General features: G+C 41.8%; 2 protein-coding genes and 10 non-coding genes across 13 annotated transcripts in view; 6 read left to right on the top strand and 6 right to left on the bottom strand.

The window, feature by feature from the left end:
- Positions 1-16506, top strand: part of eogt (EGF domain-specific O-linked N-acetylglucosamine (GlcNAc) transferase) — a 28144-nt gene extending 11638 nt beyond the window's left edge. For both annotated transcript variants that reach the window (XM_044348524.1, XM_044348525.1), the window contains exons 11-16: positions 170-256; positions 13489-13557; positions 13917-13978; positions 14147-14266; positions 14665-14767; positions 15088-16506. In XM_044348524.1, coding sequence (XP_044204459.1) covers positions 170-256; positions 13489-13557; positions 13917-13978; positions 14147-14266; positions 14665-14767; positions 15088-15234 — 588 coding nt within the window. In that variant the 3' untranslated portion in view covers positions 15235-16506. The remainder of the gene's footprint in view (positions 1-169; positions 257-13488; positions 13558-13916; positions 13979-14146; positions 14267-14664; positions 14768-15087) is intronic.
- trnae-cuc lies at positions 648-719 on the bottom strand. Its single transcript has one exon. It is a non-coding gene; the product is annotated as a tRNA-Glu (tRNA).
- On the top strand, positions 1320-1391 carry trnae-cuc. Its single transcript has one exon. It is a non-coding gene; the product is annotated as a tRNA-Glu (tRNA).
- On the bottom strand, positions 1980-2051 carry trnae-cuc. Its single transcript has one exon. It is a non-coding gene; the product is annotated as a tRNA-Glu (tRNA).
- trnae-cuc lies at positions 2680-2751 on the top strand. Its single transcript has one exon. It is a non-coding gene; the product is annotated as a tRNA-Glu (tRNA).
- On the bottom strand, positions 3340-3411 carry trnae-cuc. Its single transcript has one exon. It is a non-coding gene; the product is annotated as a tRNA-Glu (tRNA).
- trnae-cuc lies at positions 5502-5573 on the top strand. The gene has a single exon. It is a non-coding gene; the product is annotated as a tRNA-Glu (tRNA).
- trnae-cuc lies at positions 6162-6233 on the bottom strand. Its single transcript has one exon. It is a non-coding gene; the product is annotated as a tRNA-Glu (tRNA).
- trnae-cuc lies at positions 6833-6904 on the top strand. The gene has a single exon. It is a non-coding gene; the product is annotated as a tRNA-Glu (tRNA).
- On the bottom strand, positions 7477-7548 carry trnae-cuc. Its single transcript has one exon. It is a non-coding gene; the product is annotated as a tRNA-Glu (tRNA).
- Positions 8019-8090, bottom strand: trnae-cuc. The gene has a single exon. It is a non-coding gene; the product is annotated as a tRNA-Glu (tRNA).
- Positions 16507-16976: 470 nt separating the features above from the next.
- tafa4b (TAFA chemokine like family member 4b) overlaps positions 16977-22759 on the top strand; it is a 40524-nt gene continuing 34741 nt past the window's right edge. The window contains exon 1 of the mRNA XM_044347678.1: positions 16977-17737. The gene's annotated coding sequence lies outside the window, so the exon portion shown is untranslated. The remainder of the gene's footprint in view (positions 17738-22759) is intronic.

Here is a 22759-nt window from a genome sequence, read left to right as displayed (position 1 = left end):
ATCAGTGAGTAGATTTATAAAAGTATATTTATTGTTTTCATATTTCCATACACAAAGTATAACAAAATAGTTATTTTGGTACAATGTTTTCAATAGAATGGGTGAAAAATAAATTGAATTGTGCATGTGTGTATTATTGTGTATTATTTCTGTTGTATGTTGATGGCAGATCTCGGATTGCTACAGCGAAGGGATGTTTCGGGCGTTCTCTCAACATGTCCTACATCGGCTGAACATCCCGCAGAATAGACCCAAGGTAGGAAGAACGTCTTGTAGAAATCACTGATTGACATCTGATAATCTGATAAGCATACTTGATTAATCTCATGGTAATTTTTGAGGCTGCAGGTTGAGGTATTATGCAAGTATCTTGTTTAGTATGTTTCTGTCAATGTTGGTGTCAAATTCTCCTCTTTGCCAAAGCAGTTTTCTTGTTGTTGGTGTATGTTTCATGAATTATGATATTCCCAAGCAGCCATACAATGAACAATCAGTCATAAGTGGCATGGACATGTATCTAAGTGTGAGTCATGGAAGGTTGTGGTACACAGACTGAAACAAGCCTGAAGTGATTATATCTGCTATCAAGCAGCTGATCATCATTCACCTTCACAGACTCCCAGTTTACAGTATACATAAAGTGAGCGTTCCCTGACCGGGAATCGAACCCGGGCCGCGGCGGTGAGAGCGCCGAATCCTAACCACTAGACCACCAGGGAGCTTGTTAGCTGTGTGAGAATGTAAACAGTACACCAACGTATGCAGGAATGCATGTTTGGGTGACGGATAAATGGAAGACAAAGTAGTGGGAACACAAACACTCATCACTGCTAACAATCATTAATCCTGGTTTAGTTTATTCATTCTTTATCAGTTTAATCATCACAACAATACTAACCAACAGCAACAACAGTGTAAGAAATAAGAAAAACATTTTTTTTGTGAATTTGTATAAATTGACCATCACTGACAACCTTTCCAAGGCATCATCTTAACCCTCTGCATAGTAAACATTGGGATAAGCTCTGGCACTGGTCTGAACTGGAGTAAGTACATATGTGTAATGAATGAATGAATAATTCTGTATATGATAATAATATTGTTCTTATCCAGAGCAAAATATGTCAGCTACTGGCCAGTTTGCGATGAAGAGAAGAAATCACAGGATTGGAAAATGGTCTGCAGAAACATTAATTGTATGCTCTCCTGGTCAATTAGCTTAAACATGTAAAACTACTGGTATGGTTCCTTCACAAATGTTCACCCATGAATGGCCATGCTGCTTTCAGGCAGAAGGTGGTTCATCTTGTTGATATAGGTCCCTGGTGGTCTAGTGGTTAGGATTCGGCGCTCTCACCGCCGCGGCCCGGGTTCGATTCCCGGTCAGGGAACTTTTCATCATGATTGTTTCCAGTCTTTGTAAATGTTCTGCAGTACTCTTGTCAATAACGTATCATTGTCAAGTAGGGGTGTTTTGATGAATTTCATCATTGTTTCTGCTATCAGCATTTGTTGAATATCCTGGCTCTCCTGTACTTGCATGATGCCTCTCTGTCTCTTGTCTAGCACTCGGCACATTCCTGTCATAATGTATGTATACATTCAAATGGCAAAGACATGATGCATGTACATCACCTGCCGTTTTCTCAGCCCTCACCAAAACACACAAAAAGGAAGGTTATGATTTAACTATTGTTGTTGTTAGTATGTTTCTGTCAGTGTTGGTTGCAACTTCTCCTCTTTGCCAAAGGAGTTTCCTTGTTGTTGGTGTATGTTTTATGATTTATGATATTCCCAAACATAACCAGACACACCATTAACATCAGTCATAAGTGGCATGGACATGTATCCAAGTGTGAGTCATGGAAGGTTGTGGTACACAGACTGAAACAAGCCTGAAGTGATTATATCTGCTATCAAGCAGCTGATCATCATTCACCTTCATAGACTCCCAGTTTACAGTATACATAAAGTGAGCGTTCCCTGACCGGGAATCGAACCCGGGCCGCGGCGGTGAGAGCGCCGAATCCTAACCACTAGACCACCAGGGAGCTTGTTAGCTGTGTGAGAATGTAAACAGAACACCAACATATGCAGGAATGCATGTTTGGGTGACGGATAAACAGGTCACCCATATGTATTAAATGGAAGACATAGAAAAGGTAGTGGGAACACAAACACTCATCACCGCTAACAATCATTAATCCTGGTTTAGTTTATTCATTCTTTATCAGTTTAACCATCACAACAATACTAACCAACAGCAACAACAGTGTAAGAAATAAGAAAAACATATTTTTTGTGAATTTGTATAAATTGACCATCACTGACAACCTTTCCAAGGCATCATCTTAACCCTCTGCATAGTAAACATTGGGATAAGCTCTGGTACTGGTCTGAACTGGAGTAAGTACATATGTGTAATGAATGAATGAATAATTCTGTATATGATAATAATATTGCTTTTATCCAGAGCAAAATATGTCAGCTACTGGCCAGTTTGCGATGAAGAGAAGAAATCACAGGATTGGAAAATGGTCTGCAGAAACATTAAGTGTATGCTCTCCTGGTCAATTAGCTTAAACATGTAAAACTACTGGTATGGTTCCTTCACAAATGTTCACCCATGAATGGCCATGCTGCTTTCAGGCAGAAGGTGGTTCATCTTGTTCATATAGGTCCCTGGTGGTCTAGTGGTTAGGATTCGGCGCTCTCACCGCCGCGGCCCGGGTTCGATTCCCGGTCAGGGAACTTTTCATCATGATTGTTTCCAGTCTTTGTAAATGTTCTGCAGTACTCTTGTCAATAACGTATCATTGTCAAGTAGGGGTGTTTTGATGAATTTCATCATTGTTTCTGCTATCAGCATTTGTTGAATATCCTCGTTCTCCTGTACTTGCATGATGCCTTTCTGTCTCTTGTCTAGCACTCGGCACATTCCTGTCATAATGTATGTATACATTCAAATGGCAAAGACATGATGCATGTACATCACCTGCCGTTTTCTCAGCCCTCACCAAAACACACAAAAAGGAAGGTTATGATTTAACTATTGTTGTTGTTAGTATGTTTCTGTCAGTGTTGGTTGCAACTTCTCCTCTTTTCCAAAGGAGTTTCCTTGTTGTTGGTGCATGTTTTATGATTTATGATATTCCCAAACATAACCAGACACACCATTAACATCAGTCATAAGTGGCATGGACATGTATCCAAGTGTGAGTCATGGAAGGTTGTGGTACACAGACTGAAACAAGCCTGAAGTGATTATATCTGCTATCAAGCAGCTGATCATCATTCACCTTCACAGACTCCCAGTTTGCAGTATACATAAAGTGAGCGTTCCCTGACCGGGAATCGAACCCGGGCCGCGGCGGTGAGAGCGCCGAATCCTAACCACTAGACCACCAGGGAGCTTGTTAGCTGTGTGAGAATATAAACAGTACACCAACGTATGCGGGAATGCATGTTTGGGTGACGGATAAACAGGTCACCTATATGTATTAAATGGAAGACATAGAAAAAGTAGTGGGAACACAAACACTCATTCACTTTTTTGTGAATTTGTATAAATTGACCATCACTGACAACCTTTCCAAGGCATAATCTTAACCCTCTGCATAGTAAACATTGGGATAAGCTCTGGCACTGGTCTGAACTGGAGTAAGTACATATGTGTAATGAATGAATGAATAATTCTGTATATGATAATAATATTGCTTTTATCCAGAGCAAAATATGTCAGCTACTGGCCAGTTTGCGATGAAGAGAAGAAATCCAGGGATTGGAAAATGGTCTGCAGAAACATTAATTGTATGCTCTCCTGGGGTCCGTTTCACAAAGCAGGTTTAGGGAAAACTCAGAGTCTGTTAACCCTGAAATGAGGGAAACTCTGAGTTTTCCGTTTCAAAAAGGGAGGTAACTCAAACCAGAGAAAGAGGGGTAACTCTAGCCTGTTTCAGAGAGAGAGGTAACTTAAGCTCTTGGTCAGTTACCGTAGTAACAGACTCTATGAACCTAACCTGGTCGGGACCAGGTTTTTCTCAATGAACCTCGAGTTTCTCTCAGTCTCCGCCCTCTTTCAGAGCCACACACTCCATTTGATTTCCTCATTCATTCAGTCAGCAGGCGAGTTTTGGCGTAGCCTAGTTCTGCCGTCTGTCATTTAAAAAAATCATTAAAAAAATCAGAGTCAGTATATTAGAAATCCATTAGGCACAGTAGGTGGCGACTTTTTCACTAACATGGCATGTCCTTTTGATAACGATCCCGTGGATGAAGGTGCAGCATTACTGCGCAGAGAATTAAATATTCGTTGAGAGATGGTTATCAGACCGCGCATAGATGTTCTAGCATTTCCAGACAATTATCTTTTTGAGCGGTACCGTTTCACGTCACAGTCCATCATCTACATACAAAACCTAATCCGTCCTTACATTTGCAACATTACCAATCGTAGTCATGCTCTCACATCCCAGCAGATATTGTGTGTTGCGCTGCGTTTCTTTGCAAACGGAAGTTTTTTGTACAGTGTCGGGGCCAGCCACTGCCCTTCCTATAGTCTGGCTTAGGGCCAGCTCCTCTGCCTCCGTTAGAGGTGGCGGTGCTGGACCACCACCCGTTTTACGGACATCTGCCTTCTTTCTGTTGGCTGAGTAGAAGTCTGTGTTAGTTTAAATAGGATTAATTATTTAACAGAACATGATGTAGATGAGAAGACATTTATGTGTGTGAAACCAGCATTATGTTGGGGATAAAACAACTGCACAGTCAAACAGCCACTTTATATTTACTTTACAATGTAAAACATGATCAAAATGAGGTTCCCCCATGAGATTATGCCGAGGTCTCACCTGTTTGAACAATGTTTTTATATTTCATCCTAAACTGCTGCCAAGTGCGCTTCTCCCTTGCGGGATTGGACCTAAATGAAATAAATTAATAGGCGACCAATCAAGCAGTTTTCCTCTGTAATATTATTGTGATTGCAAAGGACTACATTTAAACTTACGCATTGACCCGAGCAGCGATGTTCTCCCACGCCGTCTCCCTCTCTTTTGCAGCTGCAGCGGTGTTGCACTTCTTTTTGAAAACATGTTCAAACTCGCTGTATTATCGCATTAAGATTTCTAGTTCTAGTGGGGTGAAAAACGCAGCCCTCCTCTTCCCCGTTGCCATGGTGACTCATTGAATCGGGGCTCCATTGATGCTGGCTTTTTATATTTGTGGTGCACGCGCTTAACTCCAGGTGAAACTATCCCGAGTTGAATAAACTGACTCAAATCAGCTGTTCTGGAACCGGAAACTCAGAGTTTCCTATCTCAGAGTAGATCAACTCAGAGTTCAGGATTAGACTCAGAGTTTGTTGAACCTGCTTTGTGAAACGGACCCCTGGTCAATTAGCTTAAACATGTAAAACTACTGGTATGGTTCCTTCACAAATGTTCACCCATGAATGGCCATGCTGCTTTCAGGCAGAAGGTGGTTTATTTTGTTCATGTGGGTCCCTGGTGGTCTAGTGGTTAGGATTCGGCGCTCTCACCGCCGCGGCCCGGGTTCGATTCCCGGTCAGGGAACTTTTCATCATGATTGTTTCCAGTCTTTGTAAATGTTCTGTAGTACTCTTGTCAATAATGCATCATTGTCAAGTAGGGGTGTTTTGATGAATTTCATCATTGTTTCTGCTATCAGCATTTGTTGAATATCCTGGCTCTCCAGTCCTTGCATGATGCCTCTCTGTCTCTTGTCTAGCACTCGGCACATTCCTGTCATAATGTATGTATACATTCAAATGGCAAAGACATGATGCATGTACATCACCTGCTGTTTTCTCAGCCCTCACCAAAACACACAAAAAGGAAGGTTATGATTTAACTATTGTTGTTGTTAGTATGTTTCTGTCAGTGATGGTTGCAACTTCTCCTCTTTTCCAAAGGAGTTTCCTTGTTGTTGGTGTATGTTTTATGATTTATGATATTCCCAAACATAACCAGACACACCATTAACATCAGTCATAAGTGGCATGGACATGTATCTAAGTGTGAGTCATGGAAGGTTGTGGTACACAGACTGAAACAAGCCTGAAGTGATTATATCTGCTATCAAGCAGCTGATCATCATTTACCTTCACAGACTCCCAGTTTGCAGTATACATAAAGTGAGCGTTCCCTGACCGGGAATCGAACCCGGGCCGCGGCGGTGAGAGCGCCGAATCCTAACCACTAGACCACCAGGGAGCTTGTTAGGGGTGTGAGAATCTAAACAGAACACCAACGTATGCAGGAATGCATGTTTGGGTGACGGATAAATGGAAGACAAAGTAGTGGGAACACAAACACTCATCACCGCTAACAATCATTAATCCTGGTTTAGTTTATTCATTCTTTATCAGTTTTATCATCACAACAATACTAACCAACAGCAACAACAGTGTAAGAAATAAGAAAAACATTTTTTTGTGAATTTGTATAAATTGACCATCACTGACAACTGTTCCAAGGCATCATCTTAACCCTCTGCTTAGTAAACATTGGGATAAGCTCTGGTACTGGTCTGAACTGGAGTAAGTACATATGTGTAATGAATGAATGAATAATTCTGTATATGATAATAATATTGCTTTTATCCAGAGCAAAATATGTCAGCTACTGGCCAGTTTGCGATGAAGAGAAGAAATCACAGGATTGGAAAATGGTCTGCAGAAACATTAAGTGTATGCTCTCCTGGTCAATTAGCTTAAACATGTAAAACTACTGGTATGGTTCCTTCACAAATGTTCACCCATGAATGGCCATGCTGCTTTCAGGCAGAAGGTGGTTCATCTTGTTGATATAGGTCCCTGGTGGTCTAGTGGTTAGGATTCGGCGCTCTCACCGCCGCGGCCCGGGTTCGATTCCCGGTCAGGGAACTTTTCATCATGATTGTTTCCAGTCTTTGTAAATGTTCTGTAGTACTCTTGTCAATAATGCATCATTGTCAAGTAGGGGTGTTTTGATGAATTTCATCATTGTTTCTGCTATCAGCATTTGTTGAATATCCTCGCTCTCCAGTCCTTGCATGATGCCTTTCTGTCTCTTGTCTAGCACTCGGCACATTCCTGTCATAATGTATGTATACATTGAAATGGCAAAGACATGATGCATGTACATCACCTGCCGTTTTCTCAGCCCTCACCAAAACACACAAAAAGGAGGGTTATGATTTAACTATTGTTGTTGTTAGTATGTTTCTGCCAGTGTTGGTTGCAACTTCTCCTCTTTGCCAAAGGAGTTTCCTTGTTGTTGGTGTATGTTTTATGATATTCCCAAACATAACCAGCCACACCATTAACATCAGTCATAAGTGGCATGGACATGTATCCAAGTGTGAGTCATGGAAGGTCGTGGTACACAGAGCCTGAAGTGATTATATCTGCTATCAAGCAGCTGATCATCATTCACCTTCATAGACTCCCAGTTTGCAGTATACATAAAGTGAGCGTTCCCTGACCGGGAATCGAACCCGGGCCGCGGCGGTGAGAGCGCCGAATCCTAACCACTAGACCACCAGGGAGCTTGTTAGGGGTGTGAGAATGTAAACAGTACACCAACGTATGCAGGGATGCATGTTTGGGTGACAGATAAACAGGTCACCCATATGTATTAAATGGAAGACAGAAAAAGTAGTGGGAACACAAACACATCACCTGCCGTTTTCTCAGCCCTCACCAAAACACACGAAAAGGAAGGTTATGATTTAACTATTGTCGTTGTTAGTATGTTTCTGTCAGTGATGGTTGCAACTTCTCCTCTTTTCCAAAGTAGTTTCCTTGTTGTTGGTGTATGTTTTATGATATTCCCAAACATAACCAGCCACACCATTAACATCAGTCATAAGTGGCATGGACATGTATCTAAGTGTGAGTCATGGAAGGTTGTGGTACACAGACTGAAACAAGCCTGAAGTGATTATATCTGCTATCAAGCAGCTGATCATCATTTACCTTCACAGACTCCCAGTTTGCAGTATACATAAAGTGAGCGTTCCCTGACCGGGAATCGAACCCGGGCCGCGGCGGTGAGAGCGCCGAATCCTAACCACTAGACCACCAGGGAGCTTGTTAACTGTGTGAGAATATAAACAGTACACCAACATATGCAGGAATGCATGTTTGGGTGACGGATAAATGGAAGACATAGAAAAAGTAGTGGGAACACAAACACTCATCAGTCACAGACACATTAACAGACCTATTATGATAAGAATGAAATGGAAGGTTATGATTTAGCTATTGTTGAGTAAACAAACTAGATAGATAGATAGATTGATAGATAGATAGATAGATACTTACTTCCTGGAAAAGTTTTACACTTAGAATACTTGTAAACATGCTAGTCCTCACATTCTCTATCTATAGAACAGACACAATTCAATGACTAAACTACAGTCCATGTAAGACTTAGTGGTACTCTAAAAGCAAAGCAGAGCAGGTCATCCGTGGTCATCAGTGGTTCGGATTCAGTGTGCTCACTCCTGCGGCCCCTGGTTCGATTCTTGTTCAGGGAACACTTTACAATGCATTTGTTTTCAACATACAACTTTCCAACCTTTTGAAACACTGTTTATTCATATTGAAACCCCCCACTTAGGCTTGAGTATGGGTTAGACCGCTTGACGCTATTTTCCTTTGGTATTGTATTTTTCCTTTGAGTACACACTTTTAAACAGATCAATCAGCATAGTTGTCGTCATATCAGAAAACAAACCCTCATATGCCTGTACAGCTTTGGAGATTTTTCTTTTGTATAGTAAATTAGACTGTAAAAGAGCATGACCCACATTTTATGTTTCTGTGCATCAGCCATTATTCAGCCTGATAAGAACAAACCCAAAGAAAGCATGGACAGTTATAAAACAACCTGTAACCAGACTGCTGTAAAGTTATTTTCTTCTAGCCAGACGTGACTACAGCCTGAATTCTGTCAGATTGAACTTAGTGGAATTATTTCCTCTGATTGGTATACTTCACATAACTAAATCTCATGTTCCCCAACTTTTGATGAATGACTGACAGATTTCACAAAACAAGCCATTATCCACATGCATATTCAAACTGGTATTTCCATTTAATTGTTCATCTGATAAGATAATAAGATAAAGATGTAATTCAAATGCAAAAGCCCAGTTTGTATTTCAATTTCCAGGTTTAGTTAGTACCTTGCCAATTTGAAGATTAAAAAATTAAAGTCAATTTTACATCCAGCTTCGTTACAATTATAGCAAGTTAAATGTTTGAACAGTTTGAGCTTTTTTTTGAATGATAGACAGTCCTGAACTTACATGTATGCATGGAAATGCACCATTTAATCCTCAATTTCAAACTAATAACCATTTCTAATAATGGCCATTCTGTTTGCATACAAGCCATACTGTATGTGGTAGCGCAGAAGATTCTCCAGGTTCTTTACACAGGTCCCTGTTGAACTAGTTAGGATTAAGCTCTTTCATCTCTGTGATCCTGGTTTGATTTCCAGTCACCGAACACTTTGTATAAGTTTGTGGCATAATGGGTGTGACACCTTGATGACTGTCATTCACATCTCAGGTCAATTATACAGCTAGTGTGTGGAGGTTGCACTTTTGATGAAAAACCTGTGTTATTATGTTTTTAGAGGGTTTAATAATAGTGTGCAATATAGAAATGGTATATTGTGTAACAATATATTTTAAATTCAGCCCACAATTTAGGGATTCGAGGGATTAAAACTCAGACTACGTTAGTGAAAGCTCCAAAACCTAAGCAGTAGACCAGCAGAGAAAGCCTGCAAGTGTGTTTATTTAGTGTTCTTTAACACATGTACCAAAATAGCATGAGTGAAAGGGGCAACTGGCACAGAGTGAGAACAGAACTTTGACAAACAAATCAATAGATATATAATAGATTACATACCTTAAGTTTCAAGTCTCTGTAAATTCAAATCACTGCACTGGAAATGGTGGGCAGTAACATCCTTGTATGTACTTTTTGGTCAGTTAACTTAAACATATGAAAAACAGGTCATCCTAAGAATGACCCTAATGTTGTCATACAAGCCCAATGTTGTGCTACATTTCCCTGGTGGTCTAGTGGTTAGGATTTGGCACTTCCGCCACCGCGGCCTGGGTTTGATTCCCGGTCAGGGAACAGCAGCAATAATTCTTCCGACATGCTGCTTTTCCACCAAAGTAGATATGTAGACATCAGTTAGTGTAGCCAGTGTGTGGTCAAGAGGGGTTGCATTATTTTGACCAGTATTTCTGCTTTCTGTCCCTTTTTTGACCCCCAATAATTGTACTGGAATTATGTCAGAAGGGATCTTTTAATGGCCAGTATAAACAGGTGGAGGGATTATAGCAAGAAAAAAACAGTTTTAATGCATATGTGAGGATTAAAGACAAACTTACAAAAATGTGAACCTATCCTTTAACATGCTCACTAGAGGAAAAAGTAAGATGACAGCTATCGGGATCAGGATTTTTTTTCATTTGATTGTTTCTGGGCATTTTATACCTTTATAGACAGTTTACAGATAATTACAATCAACCAAAGTCCCCGGCCAGACTCGTACCACAGGATTCATGATTGTCACAGGGGGCGTCCCTAGTGTGTTCATACTTGAATTTTTTGATTACATGGTTTTTGATCGAGTGCCTTTTATTCAGATTTTTCAGATCATTACAGTCAAATCTAAGTCTACTGTTCTACTATTCTGTCTGAATCTGGCAATGCCTTAGCCAAGCATTATGATCCTTGTTGATTGCAACTTAATACATTAAAGTTATTTATTCATATTCCAGTTATTTATCCACAAAAGTCATTATATTTCTGTGGTAAGACTTTATACAGCTTAGTAATATAAAGGAATCTTTTTTTTTTAAAGTGAGCAGTGAACATGAGCTCACAGTGGGGACATTTTTGGAATCCAATACCAAAATTACATTTTCATATGTTGATGAAATCCTTCTGAAATCTCTCTGAAAATCTCTCGTCAAGTACGACATGTTAAGTTCTGACAGAGGCCAGACATCAGGCCAAGGAAGAGCCATTTTGATACTGTATGAATCAACATATTCTTGTTTAACCACCAATCAAGTTTTAGACTGGTGATCCTAATGTACTTCAAATTTGGCATGGACCAGGAGACAGAAGATTAAAACTGCCAACTATGAATCACTACCAGGATGCTACATAGCTACTTTTGAAGCAGTTGTCATGAACACATAACCCAGCTGAATATTGTCTAATTTGGTCTATTTCAACAGCTGGACACAACACCTGATAATATTACCTGATAAATATTTTTTAAAGTAATTTTTATGAACAGATTTAATCATGTTATCAGAAGAAAATACTATAGTTTGTATTTTGGATGTGGAGTTTGGAGTTTGGAAACTGATCTCACTGTCCTTGCAATTTTGAAGCTGAGATCAGGTTTTCACAGTAAATTTTATAGTGAATAGCAGACTTAGGGATAGAGAACCAAGTCCCTACACTGGCTAAAATTAGACATTAGTGTAGGTGATCTCACTAATACAATAAACTCCTCACTGATATGTGTAGCTTACTAATTTCTGAAAGAATACATGCACAAGTACTGTACATACATGCACACTCACAGCCATTCATTCACCTCCTTATTCATCTCCAACATATATAATGCTCTAGCACTCCTCACAGCTGTTTTATGAACACAGGTTTGAAGTGCTTGACTTTATCTTTTAGGGAAGCCCCCTGACAGTCGATCAGTCGAATCATCTGTCGGAGAACCCTCAGTCGACTGACCTTCCTCAAGTCAAGCAGTTGTGTTTTTTTTTGTTTTTTCATCAATCAAATCTTAAACTGCAAGTGTTTAATTCGTTTATTTATTCATTTACACTTTGGATTAATTTATTTTATGTTTAAAGAGAAATACAGTAGCCTAATAAGACCAGAAGTTATTATTTCAAAGCGGACAATGCTGTGAATTTATTTAAAATTTTCATGCCTACTGTTTTTATTTTTTTCACCTAAAAAATAATTACATTCTTAAATAATTTAATTTGGTTATTATTCTTATTTGGATGTATTTATTAGTTTTTATGTTTAAAGAGAAATAAAGAAGTAGGCCTATCCTGTTGAAGAAGAGATGTCAGTTACAGTATTTCATAACAGGCAGTGCCGTGAATTTATTTTAAACTATTTTGTTTGTTTATTCAATACACATTTGTTTGTAATGAAAATAAAATAAAACTGAAAATAAATCAAATGAATTAAATAACAAATAGTTTATAAGAGCTCGAAATATAAGAGAAGAAATACATGTGTACTACCTGTCTCATTATTCCAACAAATACATATGGTAGCCCGACATTATATGTTAGCAATTCAAATAGGCTGCAATTCAAATCTTGCATCATATGTAGCTGCCTTTTATTTATTCTTAAATGCTCAAAAATATGTTCCCATGACTCTGTTGCATTTAACTATTTTACTGTGGTTGAAATCATCACTGAAACTCATGCCAATGGATTTTCTGATCACCAGATAGTCTATATGAAAAAAAGGAACAAATAGTCTAATCTTTGTATTGAACAGCCAATTCCGATTCCACTGACAAAAATTCTGAGTCAGATACTGCCCTAGTATCTTTATGACCAGCAAAGTCCGATGACTTCTTCCTTCTTGTGAATCAGCTCATTGGGTATTCATGACCCTCACTGGAAATATGCTAAAAGACTTTTTAGTGAGACACAGGGCTGCTAGCGATAGCTGGTGACTGAATGAGAGGTGTTCTCGGCCCTGACCCTCTCCCCGGCTCCTCCTTTCATCCCTAGATTAATGGCACAGCTAGAGACTCGCACTGCTGCTCTCCTCTATTGTGTCCTATTCATCTGCCCTCACCACTCTTTCCTCCTATCTCCCCTTCCTCATAATTTGCTCTGGTCTGGCTCTGTTCAGAATGGCATAATTTTCAATACTTCTTTAAGCAGAAGATGAAAAATTAGGTTGTGCTGAATACATACAAATATGCTCACTGCCTGTATTAAGTTGTTGTGGTTTGGTTGGTTTGTTGTGTTCAGAGGAGTTGTACTTTGTTGTAATTGTCATTACTTTGACTTAAGGATAGTGAAGTTACAATGCTTATATTTTACTGCCCTTTGTTACAACATTTATTGCACAAATGATGATACCTCCAAAAAATCTAAATACTCTTTCAGGACACAAGGTGGCAGTAGAAGAATATAGAATAAGTAGATGAATGTATGCACTGTATAAACTAATAAGAGCACATCAGAAAAGACCCTCTTTGATTCCACTTAAAAAAATTACTCATGTAATGTGATTTTACCTAATTTATCTGTTCCTCTGTGCCATATAAAAGAAACCTTTGAAGTAGAAGCCTTTAAGTTATTTTGAATGAGCATCATGTTTTCCCAGACGCGTATCTTTTCTGTCCTTGTCTGATTGATTATTGGGTGCATTGCTGTTTTCAGGAGGGGCGTGTTCGTGTCACCCTGCTGGCTCGCAGCACAGAATACAGAAGGATATTAAACCAAGTGGAGGTGAGTCAAGCACCTCCCTCCCTTCCTCCCTCCCTGCTTCTGTCTCTTTCTTTCAAGCACTTCTTCTTTTCCCTTCATCATGTTCTGCCACCTGTCCTCCCTTTCCTTTTTTCTGTCTCCCCATTTTCCTCTTCCCCTCTTCTTGTCTCTTTCTGTTTCTTCACTCTATACAACCCTCCCACTCCCTCTGCCCCTCCTTCCCGCCATTGATTTACTGCCTGCCTCTGTTAAGTGCCTATTTAAAATCTTATTTGCTATAAACAGTATGAGTAAAAAAGGCTTGTGATTTATATGGTCACTGCCCATATTTGTTTGCTCTCCCATTGATCAAAGAACTCATCCTTCTATTGTTATTACAGCTTGTAAATGCCCTCAAGACTGTGCCACTACTGGAGGTCAATGTGGTGGACTACAAATACAAGTGAGTTATAGAGTGTTTGCCACATTACTACAGGAACTATTCAATGCAGCATTGGTCAGGAGCGGTGCTGCGTAAGAATACAGAAAGTGTGTAGCTTTTGAAATTGTGTAATGGTGACAGTGTTTACTCAGTGAAGATGATTGATGCATGACTCCCTCCGTCCTTTAGGGATGTTCCCTTCCTGGAGCAGTTGAGGATCACCCACAACTCTGACATCTTTATAGGGATGCATGGGGCGGGTCTTACACACCTCCTCTTCCTCCCCGACTGGGCTGTCGTCTTTGAGCTGTGAGTGACACTTTGTGTTTGCCTGTGCGTGTGTGTGTGAGTGTGTGTGAAAGACAGAAAGAGAGGGGAGCAGGGAGAGCGATGGGTTTGGCAGAGCGCTGTGCCCAAAGTTCCCCTCAGCCACTTGGTGTGTGACTGTGAAATACTGCCTAATTAACCAGGCATTCATCACACCTGGCTACCCTGGGTAGGGAAACTTCTTGGAATGTGTGTGTGCGTGTTTGTATGTGTACCTGTAGAAGCATGTGTGGGAGTGTTTGTGCATTTTGGTGAGTGACACCGAGAGAAAGCCACAGTGCACATAGAACGTGCGCGAGAGAAAGATGGAGCAAGAGAGAGTGAAAGTGAGGCACACCTAGGAGAGCAAGAGATAAAGTGTCTGCATCTGTCCCTCCCAGATATAATTGTCAGGATGAGAGCTGCTATCGAGATTTGGCTCGGCTGCGGGGCATTCGATACGTGACTTGGCAGACAGCGGACAAAGTGCTCCCACAGGACAAGGTAGGGGAAACTCCCGTACCAGCCATTAGCTCCCCGACACCTCAGCATGAGCTTTCTCAATTCATCTCACCTATCTCACATATAAACACGCACACACACTTACACTCGTACACACGCACTTAATTATGTGTGTGAGCAATTATAGGCACAGTAGAGCAAACACACATAATTCATTTCTCTCTTATATTATCTCTTGTCATCTAACTGTAAGGACAGCCTGACAACACAAACACACACATTCATATGCTGCCTTGTTTTTGTTTCCACACACTTTTATATGTCCATTTACTGTATACACTTTGCTCTAACACTTTTCTCAGGGTCACCATCCCACCCTTGGGGACCATCCAAAGTTTACCAACTACTCCTTTGACGTGGGGGAGTTCATGCGCCTTGTGCTGGACGCAGCCAGTTATGTCACACACCATCCCAAATGGCAGCGTCGTATCCTTCATGATGAACTCTAGAGTCTCTCGGAGTGGGAGTGGGGAGCGTTCAAACATCTGGCTACTGAAGAACCCTTAAATTATACACACCTGGCTACAAACATGAACCTGCCCAAAAGACATCCTGACATTCGCAGTGTACTTTTTGTGACTATTTTAAAGTTATACATACACCAGTGGACGTCAATGGTCTGTCGGGAGTATTTGTCAACTGCCTGTCCACTGCTTTGATAGGTCTGGATGAGTGAAAGCAGTATGGCGGACAACTCGGGTTTGAATAGCTTCCACCAGCTCTATTAGTGTCAAATCAGTTAAAGGACGAGCTGCGTGCAGTCGAAACATCTGGGGAATGATAAGATGTTTGCTATGTTTCTTCATTACCTCTGCTGTGTCTACTTCATTCTATGCAGACAAAGTTAGCTAATGAGCAGCTGTTTCGGCGTCTCTTCACATGCGACATCTTGTCACCTTTGATCAGTGTCACCTTGACGCGAGCCTCGTCAGAGCTGTTGACAATCGCAGTTTCTGAGCACATCCAGAATACCTTCTTTTAAGTTTTTTTTAAGTTATGCTCATCACAAACACTTAAAACTCTAACAATAAGAGATGGAAAGCCAAGAGACATTTTCTTTTGTATCAGTATTCATGTTAGTATGCATGCCTGTACAGTGACACTTTTAAACAAATTTTAAGTATTGTGAAACATACATTCAAGTATTTATAGATAAAATCCAACACTCCATTGTTACACAAAACCTAATGACAATAATGTTGCTTTTGTCAGCTGAACATCACAAATATTGCACAAGCTTTTTAAATGTAACTGTTACTATTGCATCTTTATTTACAGTTTACATGTTTTTCTTTTATAATTTGTCACAGTTATTATTTAATTATATGTCTTATTGGTTTTATGAAATATGCCATTGATACTGATGTCTGTTTTATTATAAATTCCTTTGCATTTTACCAAAGGAAATTCATTGTCAGTACGGTCAAATGATGAGGGTGCTGCTACAATCCCTTTTCCTAAAGCCTTTTGAATGCTGTTAATTGGTCTGAAATGAAATGAGCACAATTTGCATTTAGTCTGGTGCAAAGCAAAAGAGTATTTTGAGAGTTAAGAAGATCATTTTCATGTTTCTTGGCCTCACTGTGAGCTTGATGTTTTATTTATCAATGAAATCATGTTGAACTGAGTCAGACCTTTTTGGTCAGGGCTTTTCTAGACTTCTAGGCAATTTCATATTCAAAAGCTGTGTAATATTTTTAAATAAATAATTCTAAAAAATGCTGAAGCATGTCCTCCAGTCTGTGCTGGCCATGTTAGGCATCAGAGATTTAATTCATCTTAATTTAATCAATCATCTTTTGAAGTCTGACCTTGGAGGGAAAAAACTGTAGTCTCTGTCTTGCCAGTTCTTGCTGATGCCAGACAGCGCTTTGCTGTGGGTTTCATTATTTTAGTGAGTTCAGGTCTAAGGAGGGAAATGGCTCTTGCGCAAAAAGGGCACCAGTTCAGTTTTTACTGTCACCATAATAAATCTGGATGACCTCAAAAACTACCCGAGTTATCAGTGACGCTTCACAGCCACACGGGGGCAGTACAACACCACACATGAGGCCAAACCCTCATCCTCCGCTGTGTAATCGGGCCTGTCACACGCGTTCCAACACCGTACGAAGAGAGAATAATTTATTCACTAATATATCCAAAAGGGTCATAGGACCACAATGTTTTTTTCAAGTGTGTTTTCTCCAATACCACAAGTTTGGTGTCAGCAGTCGTGTTTCTGCCTGAGCTTTGCGGATGTAGTGTATGAACTTTCTGAGTATTGACAGACACCGGGCCTGTCTGGGATGGACACTATTTATGGCCCTGCTCAGGTTACTGCCAGTGACCTCGTAAAGAAATGAAGAATCTCTATGCACGGGGGGGATCAAAGGCAGATGAACCAAGATGTCTGTTCTCATTAACCTTCATGGCAGCTCCAAATCGATGACCAAGTCTTGTTTTTTAGTTCAAACCTGTCTGCTAAATGTATCCAAAATCAACACCCACTCCACCCTTCTACGTAAATTATGAAGCAAATCACGGTGTACAAAGTGTAACACCCCCTCCTCTGTATGTGGTGTAGTCGACGTGATGGAGCACAGTCTAACCTTATACTTGCTCCACCGACCGCCAGGGCGCAGCGTATGTGTGCTTGTGTAATTAGCGGCGTTGCTGGCATCTCTCTCTCTCTATCATTAACAAACAGGCCCCACATTTACTGCCTCAGGCCCTGATTTGGGGTCCTCTGGAAGTTTACCACACCAAAGTTCTCCATCAGCTATTCTTGGACGGCATTATTTTGCCGTGCCGTGAGTAATAGTGTGTTTTCCCTCAGAAATGTTGATTTTTTTTTTTTTTTTTTTTTTTTTACCTTTGTAGGTAAAACACAGGCCTTATGAACTGAAGAATAGAGCCTTACACGCGTCAGGGCATACTAGCTCAGGGAGCCTGAAGTTTCGTCACCAAGCTGTGAGTAAAGTCATTAGATCACTCCTGGGTCGTGATTTACACTTTCAAATTTGAAGGAAGTTTATGCGTCGTGGTTTTTACGAGTTCGGGGGAAAAAAGTGTGCGATACCCCACCAGCTGCTTTGTCTGACTGTTAGTGTCCTATTTTAGTTAGTCTGACATTTCTGCAGTCGTATTCTGAAGGTTCTGGTCCATTATTTATACAGCTACGTGTTCCACACCAGCATATATTTGCTTTATTTCCTTATTATTGTCTAAAGCTGATCTTACAGCAATTTCTCTTCGTGTTTTGCAACGCGATCATTAGCATAATCTAATTTATCTTAAAAAACAAACACGTCTCACCACTGAATTCAGAAGAATCAATTACAAACCGCTCATCTTACCTTGGCCACTTTTTCTAGCGTCCCCCTCCCACCACCCACACACCAGATAAACAATATCTTTCAGAGGGATTAATGAAGGAATATCGATTTTGGAGGAAGAAATATTCCACAACTTATGAGCAGATATCTCCCTAATGTTTTTTTCTCCCCTGCGCGATGATTATTGGGAGAATATATCCCGGAGGAGATCCTATAACCCCGCGACTCTGACACACGACACGCCAAGAGGTCTTCAGCCGCTACTCTTACCTGTTCCGCAATACCACAATATTCGAGGACGACTTTAACTCAACCATTTCTGCTTCTCAAGACTTGGACAGTGAAACGGGTAAGTACCGTGAAACATGTTAAGAAAACGGATGGTTCTGTAACAGCAGCTGGAAATGTAATGCTAAGTATAAGTGAAGTAAATTAAATTTCACACCTTTCACCCTTTCTAGTCCAGTAAAGTGTTTATGGTGTGGTTTCATCTGACACTATCTGGTCCCTCTGAGGAAAGATTGATGAGATACAGTAAGTGCTATGTGCTGTTGCATCCATTAGCTGTCTCACTTTAAGATACAAGGCCTCCGATCCCCTATTGAGACGCACTTGTCCAGAACTGTAGACACAACCACTTGCCGGTGCAGACAGGATATATTAGGCTATGTTTTATCAACTTTCTGGTGTTTTTTTTCTTTTTACTTAAGCTTTACACAGTCAAACTACTTTTGTCTGTTTTGTCTCCGTACTGGATTGGCTGCTTGACAGCACAGTAGGCGCGCAGAGAAACACAGTGACAGGACAGTCTGGAGCTGTCCAATGTACTGAATTTATGTGCAGCGCGTCTGGCACTGTCCATGGTCCTGAAACTAGGATTTCTATTTTAGTTTAACTTTTTTTCTTTTCTCTTTTATATCTATATTCTACGACAAAAGGACTGGGTATGCCATGTAAAGTCCTGGCAAACCGAATCAATGTCTAATCTGTTCTCAGTTAAAAGTCAGACAGATCGATTTGTAATAGATTCAAGCCTAGCTTAATCCGGTGAAAATAACATACAGCACTTTCTCACTCGACATGCACAGCTAGCAAAATGGTCAAAAGTGGTTAAGGACAGTACCTGACAAGGTTGTTCGTGATTACAATCACACAAAACCCCGGAGTTCAGCAAGTGTGCTCCATGTTGCAATCCTTGCATTTCCATGGTGCATGGCCGCTTTTGCTTAGATAAGTTAAAAGACACGTCTCTTCCAACGGAAATGCCTCCACTGACACGGCCCATAGCATGGCCCAGCAATGCTGGCAACAAGCAAGACATCTGAATGTATCGGATACTCTTCACCATGGGTCGTTAGCAGACATCGACCCCCTCTAAGTCTTAACGACTGCAAATACAGCGCAAAGCAATCAATCGCCATCAACACACTAGAATTTTCTAGGGATGGAATAATTGATAGGCTGTCTCCTGGTGCGTAACGGAGAGGCGGCGGTGATTAAATTCTGTTTAACATCTCGGTGGGGGGGTTTAGATTTACACCATCCGCGCGTATGGCCGAGCACAGAACCAAGTAGGCTATTGATATCCACACACCGTCTGTAACATAATCGAAGTGTAGAGGTGAGGTAGGCTATTATGTGATGAGGAGGGGTCATCGACTCATGCACAATATAGCACCTGTCAGTCAGTCCAGAACTGTTAGAGCCGCTCCTCAACTCACACACACAAAAACACTCACACCAGTTGCAACCCTGTAGTAATGGCGTGAAAATTGATGGGTAAGGTGTGGCCTCCAGCCTGTGGTCATTATTAGGCAAAATCCTAATAATTTGGACAGAAATCAGTAATACGCTCATATATATTGTAGTCACATTTCTTACTCATAACTTAAGAAGACTCTATTCATGTAAGATTTATGACAACCTTAAACCGTGCGGTGTGCAAATAAACTGTTGGTAGACTGATGTCATTTGGGATTAACCAAAACAACTTACACCCAAAACACTCTAAATTTCTTATTTTTCGTTAAAAAGGTGAAACAAAATCGACCATGTCGGGTCAGATCATTCATTTGGCCCAGCTGAATAAATTGTCAGTTCTGTGCGTAATCTGCTGTCATATTTCAGGTCACTGACACAGAAAAGCAAAGAAACAAACTATAAAAGTTGAGACTAAATGACTTGCTGGGATAAACTCTTGGCAGTCTATGAATGGATGTATCCCATCTCTCCTTGGACATATAGGTACAGAATCGTCACCCATCCCCTCCACCCCAAAAGCCCAGGCTACTTGTAAACTACATGACATCAGCGAGCAAGAGGGGGTGTACTTGGGAGCTGGTGAACTGGGCGGGCGCTGTTGCACGTGTTCTGAATGGGGAAGACGGGCTCGCATCGCATTTCTCATGTCCAATCGATCCCTGCTCGGGAGGAGCGACGGGAGCGCAACTATCACTCCTGCATCACAATACCATCACTCTCATCAGCATCTCTCCGGCGACTATAACGCCTCTGTGTGACAGTAGCGCGCAGGGGATAAACTTGTGTGGAGTGTTCGCCAAAAACACCAGACCGGCGTCTTTTGGGGGGAATTACGCACTTTTGATGACTTTCTCCTCAGTGTGATTTTGAGATGGGACGCGGCGAGATCATGGCTGATTGGACCACATCGCTATTGCGCGAGCTCGGTGTTCTCACCCGGCTCCGGAGGGCTGGTACTCTGGCGTGATAGTGGCCCTCTTCACCCCTGCTTCGGTCTGTTTGGCACGGGCTCCGGGAACTGGACAGGAGGCTCATAAGGATTGCCCCGAGTCTGGAGAACACAATCAGTGGAGTTGAAGCTGAGAGTGGCAAAGAGCTCCACTGTCTCACCTGGATCCTTTATAATTTCCTGTGAACATGCCATCGAGTTTATAGATTTCGGTAAGGTGGTGTTTTTTTTATTAAAATTCAGCACTTTAATTAGTATAGATTCACATTTGAATTGCCTATGTCTTTTTATGGCGCGCGGTCAATAGGCTAATGAAACGAGGATGGGGTCAGAGGGGGACTTTGGCTGTGGGGATGTGGAGCATTTTCCATCGGGAGAAGGGGAGAGAAGGAGTGGTGACTGGCTGCCTGGCTCACTAAATGACTGGTGAGCTGAAAGCAACTTTGATTTTCTTGGCTCAGAGCGCAGCGAACACATTTTTGCTGAGGAACGATTTCTTAAAAGAACACCAGGATTTCCAGCGAAAACCTCCCTGATCTTCCAGGTGACTCCGCTCCCTCTCCGCGCGTGATTGCCATGCGTAAAAATGGAACACATAATGTGACGATCCAAATGGGCATCAATTCCGCTGACCGTGTGTAGCGCGCGTACGCTTTCGGTGAGGGCAGGCAGGGAAGATTGAGGTGAGATTGATGCAGTGTTTCACCACTGCGAGGTTAAATAAGCGATCGGTCGGAGCCCGGCGCTGCTTAGTAGTGCTTATTGAGTGATCTGCGAGGCTGATCCGCTGACCGGGCTCTTTTCACGCGCCTTCTAATCGCTTTGCATGGATCGTGATCGGCTGGGGATAGAGAGGAGAGCGCGCGGAGCTCAGACATATGGGAGAGAAATGAGGTGCCGCCGGGGGTTCTCCGGGCAGATTGCGCACGGAGGCAGGGAGGTGTGTTGCAGAACCTAATGGGCACACTCTATTGGGCGCACACGCACACTCTCAGCGCGCACAGACACACTCTCTTTCTCTCTTGCTACCTCTCTCTCTCTCTCTCTCTCTCTCTCTCTCTCTCTCTCTCTCTCTCTCTCTCTCTCTCTCTCTCTCTCATGCGCACACACACAAACTGAGAGGGGAAAATTACTTGGTGCATGTTAATGGGCGCAGTAATGAGACCCAGCCCCTATCGTGTTGTAATTGTTAGTCATCCTTGCCTCCACCCCTCCTCTCCCATCCCCTCCTTCCCTCCCTCTCTTCTTATATCTTTCGCTGTCCCGCTGCACGGCTCTGCAATTTGTACTGTATTGAGAGAGTGTAATTATTTCCCAATTGTTTTAGCGTGCGGCACTGGCACTCAACAGAAAGTGGTGTCATTAGTTTGACAGGGCGGACAGGAGGCAAGAGAGGAGAGACTGGTGGAGAGGATCGGTCCAAGGACTTAATTCTCATTGACAGTCACATTAACACAGGTGCAGCACTCTTAATCCTGAGGAGATTACTCTCTCCAACCTGACCCCCTGTCACCCAACCGTCCTCCACACACTCACACACACACACACACACACACACACACACACACACACACACACACACACACACACACACACACACACACACACACCTGTATGAGGGTGGCACTCGGATGCCTGGCTCTGTTGCTTTTCCTGTCCATAGTGGATGGCTTCTCCACTATCTTTGTCACCCTTTCTCATCTCCTCACACCCATCCTCCTTCCCTCCCATTGCACTTTTCACAGATCCACACACACAAAAATTCACACACTTGGCAATTACTCCCCCACTCCAGGCTCACGCCCACCCCCCCACCTATGGTAGCTCCCAGCGGTGGGACAGTTGGCATCCTCAGAGGGCCGTTCAGCTCTACATGTTTCAGCAGCCTCCTATCTACTTACCCCACAGAGGGCTGTTCAGGATGACTGGCTGAGAATGAGGGGGGAA

Source organism: Thunnus albacares, chromosome 4 (genome assembly GCF_914725855.1).
Source record: "Thunnus albacares chromosome 4, fThuAlb1.1, whole genome shotgun sequence".
Lineage (NCBI taxonomy): Eukaryota > Metazoa > Chordata > Actinopteri > Scombriformes > Scombridae > Thunnus > Thunnus albacares.
This window is presented reverse-complemented; position numbering and strand designations above follow the sequence as displayed.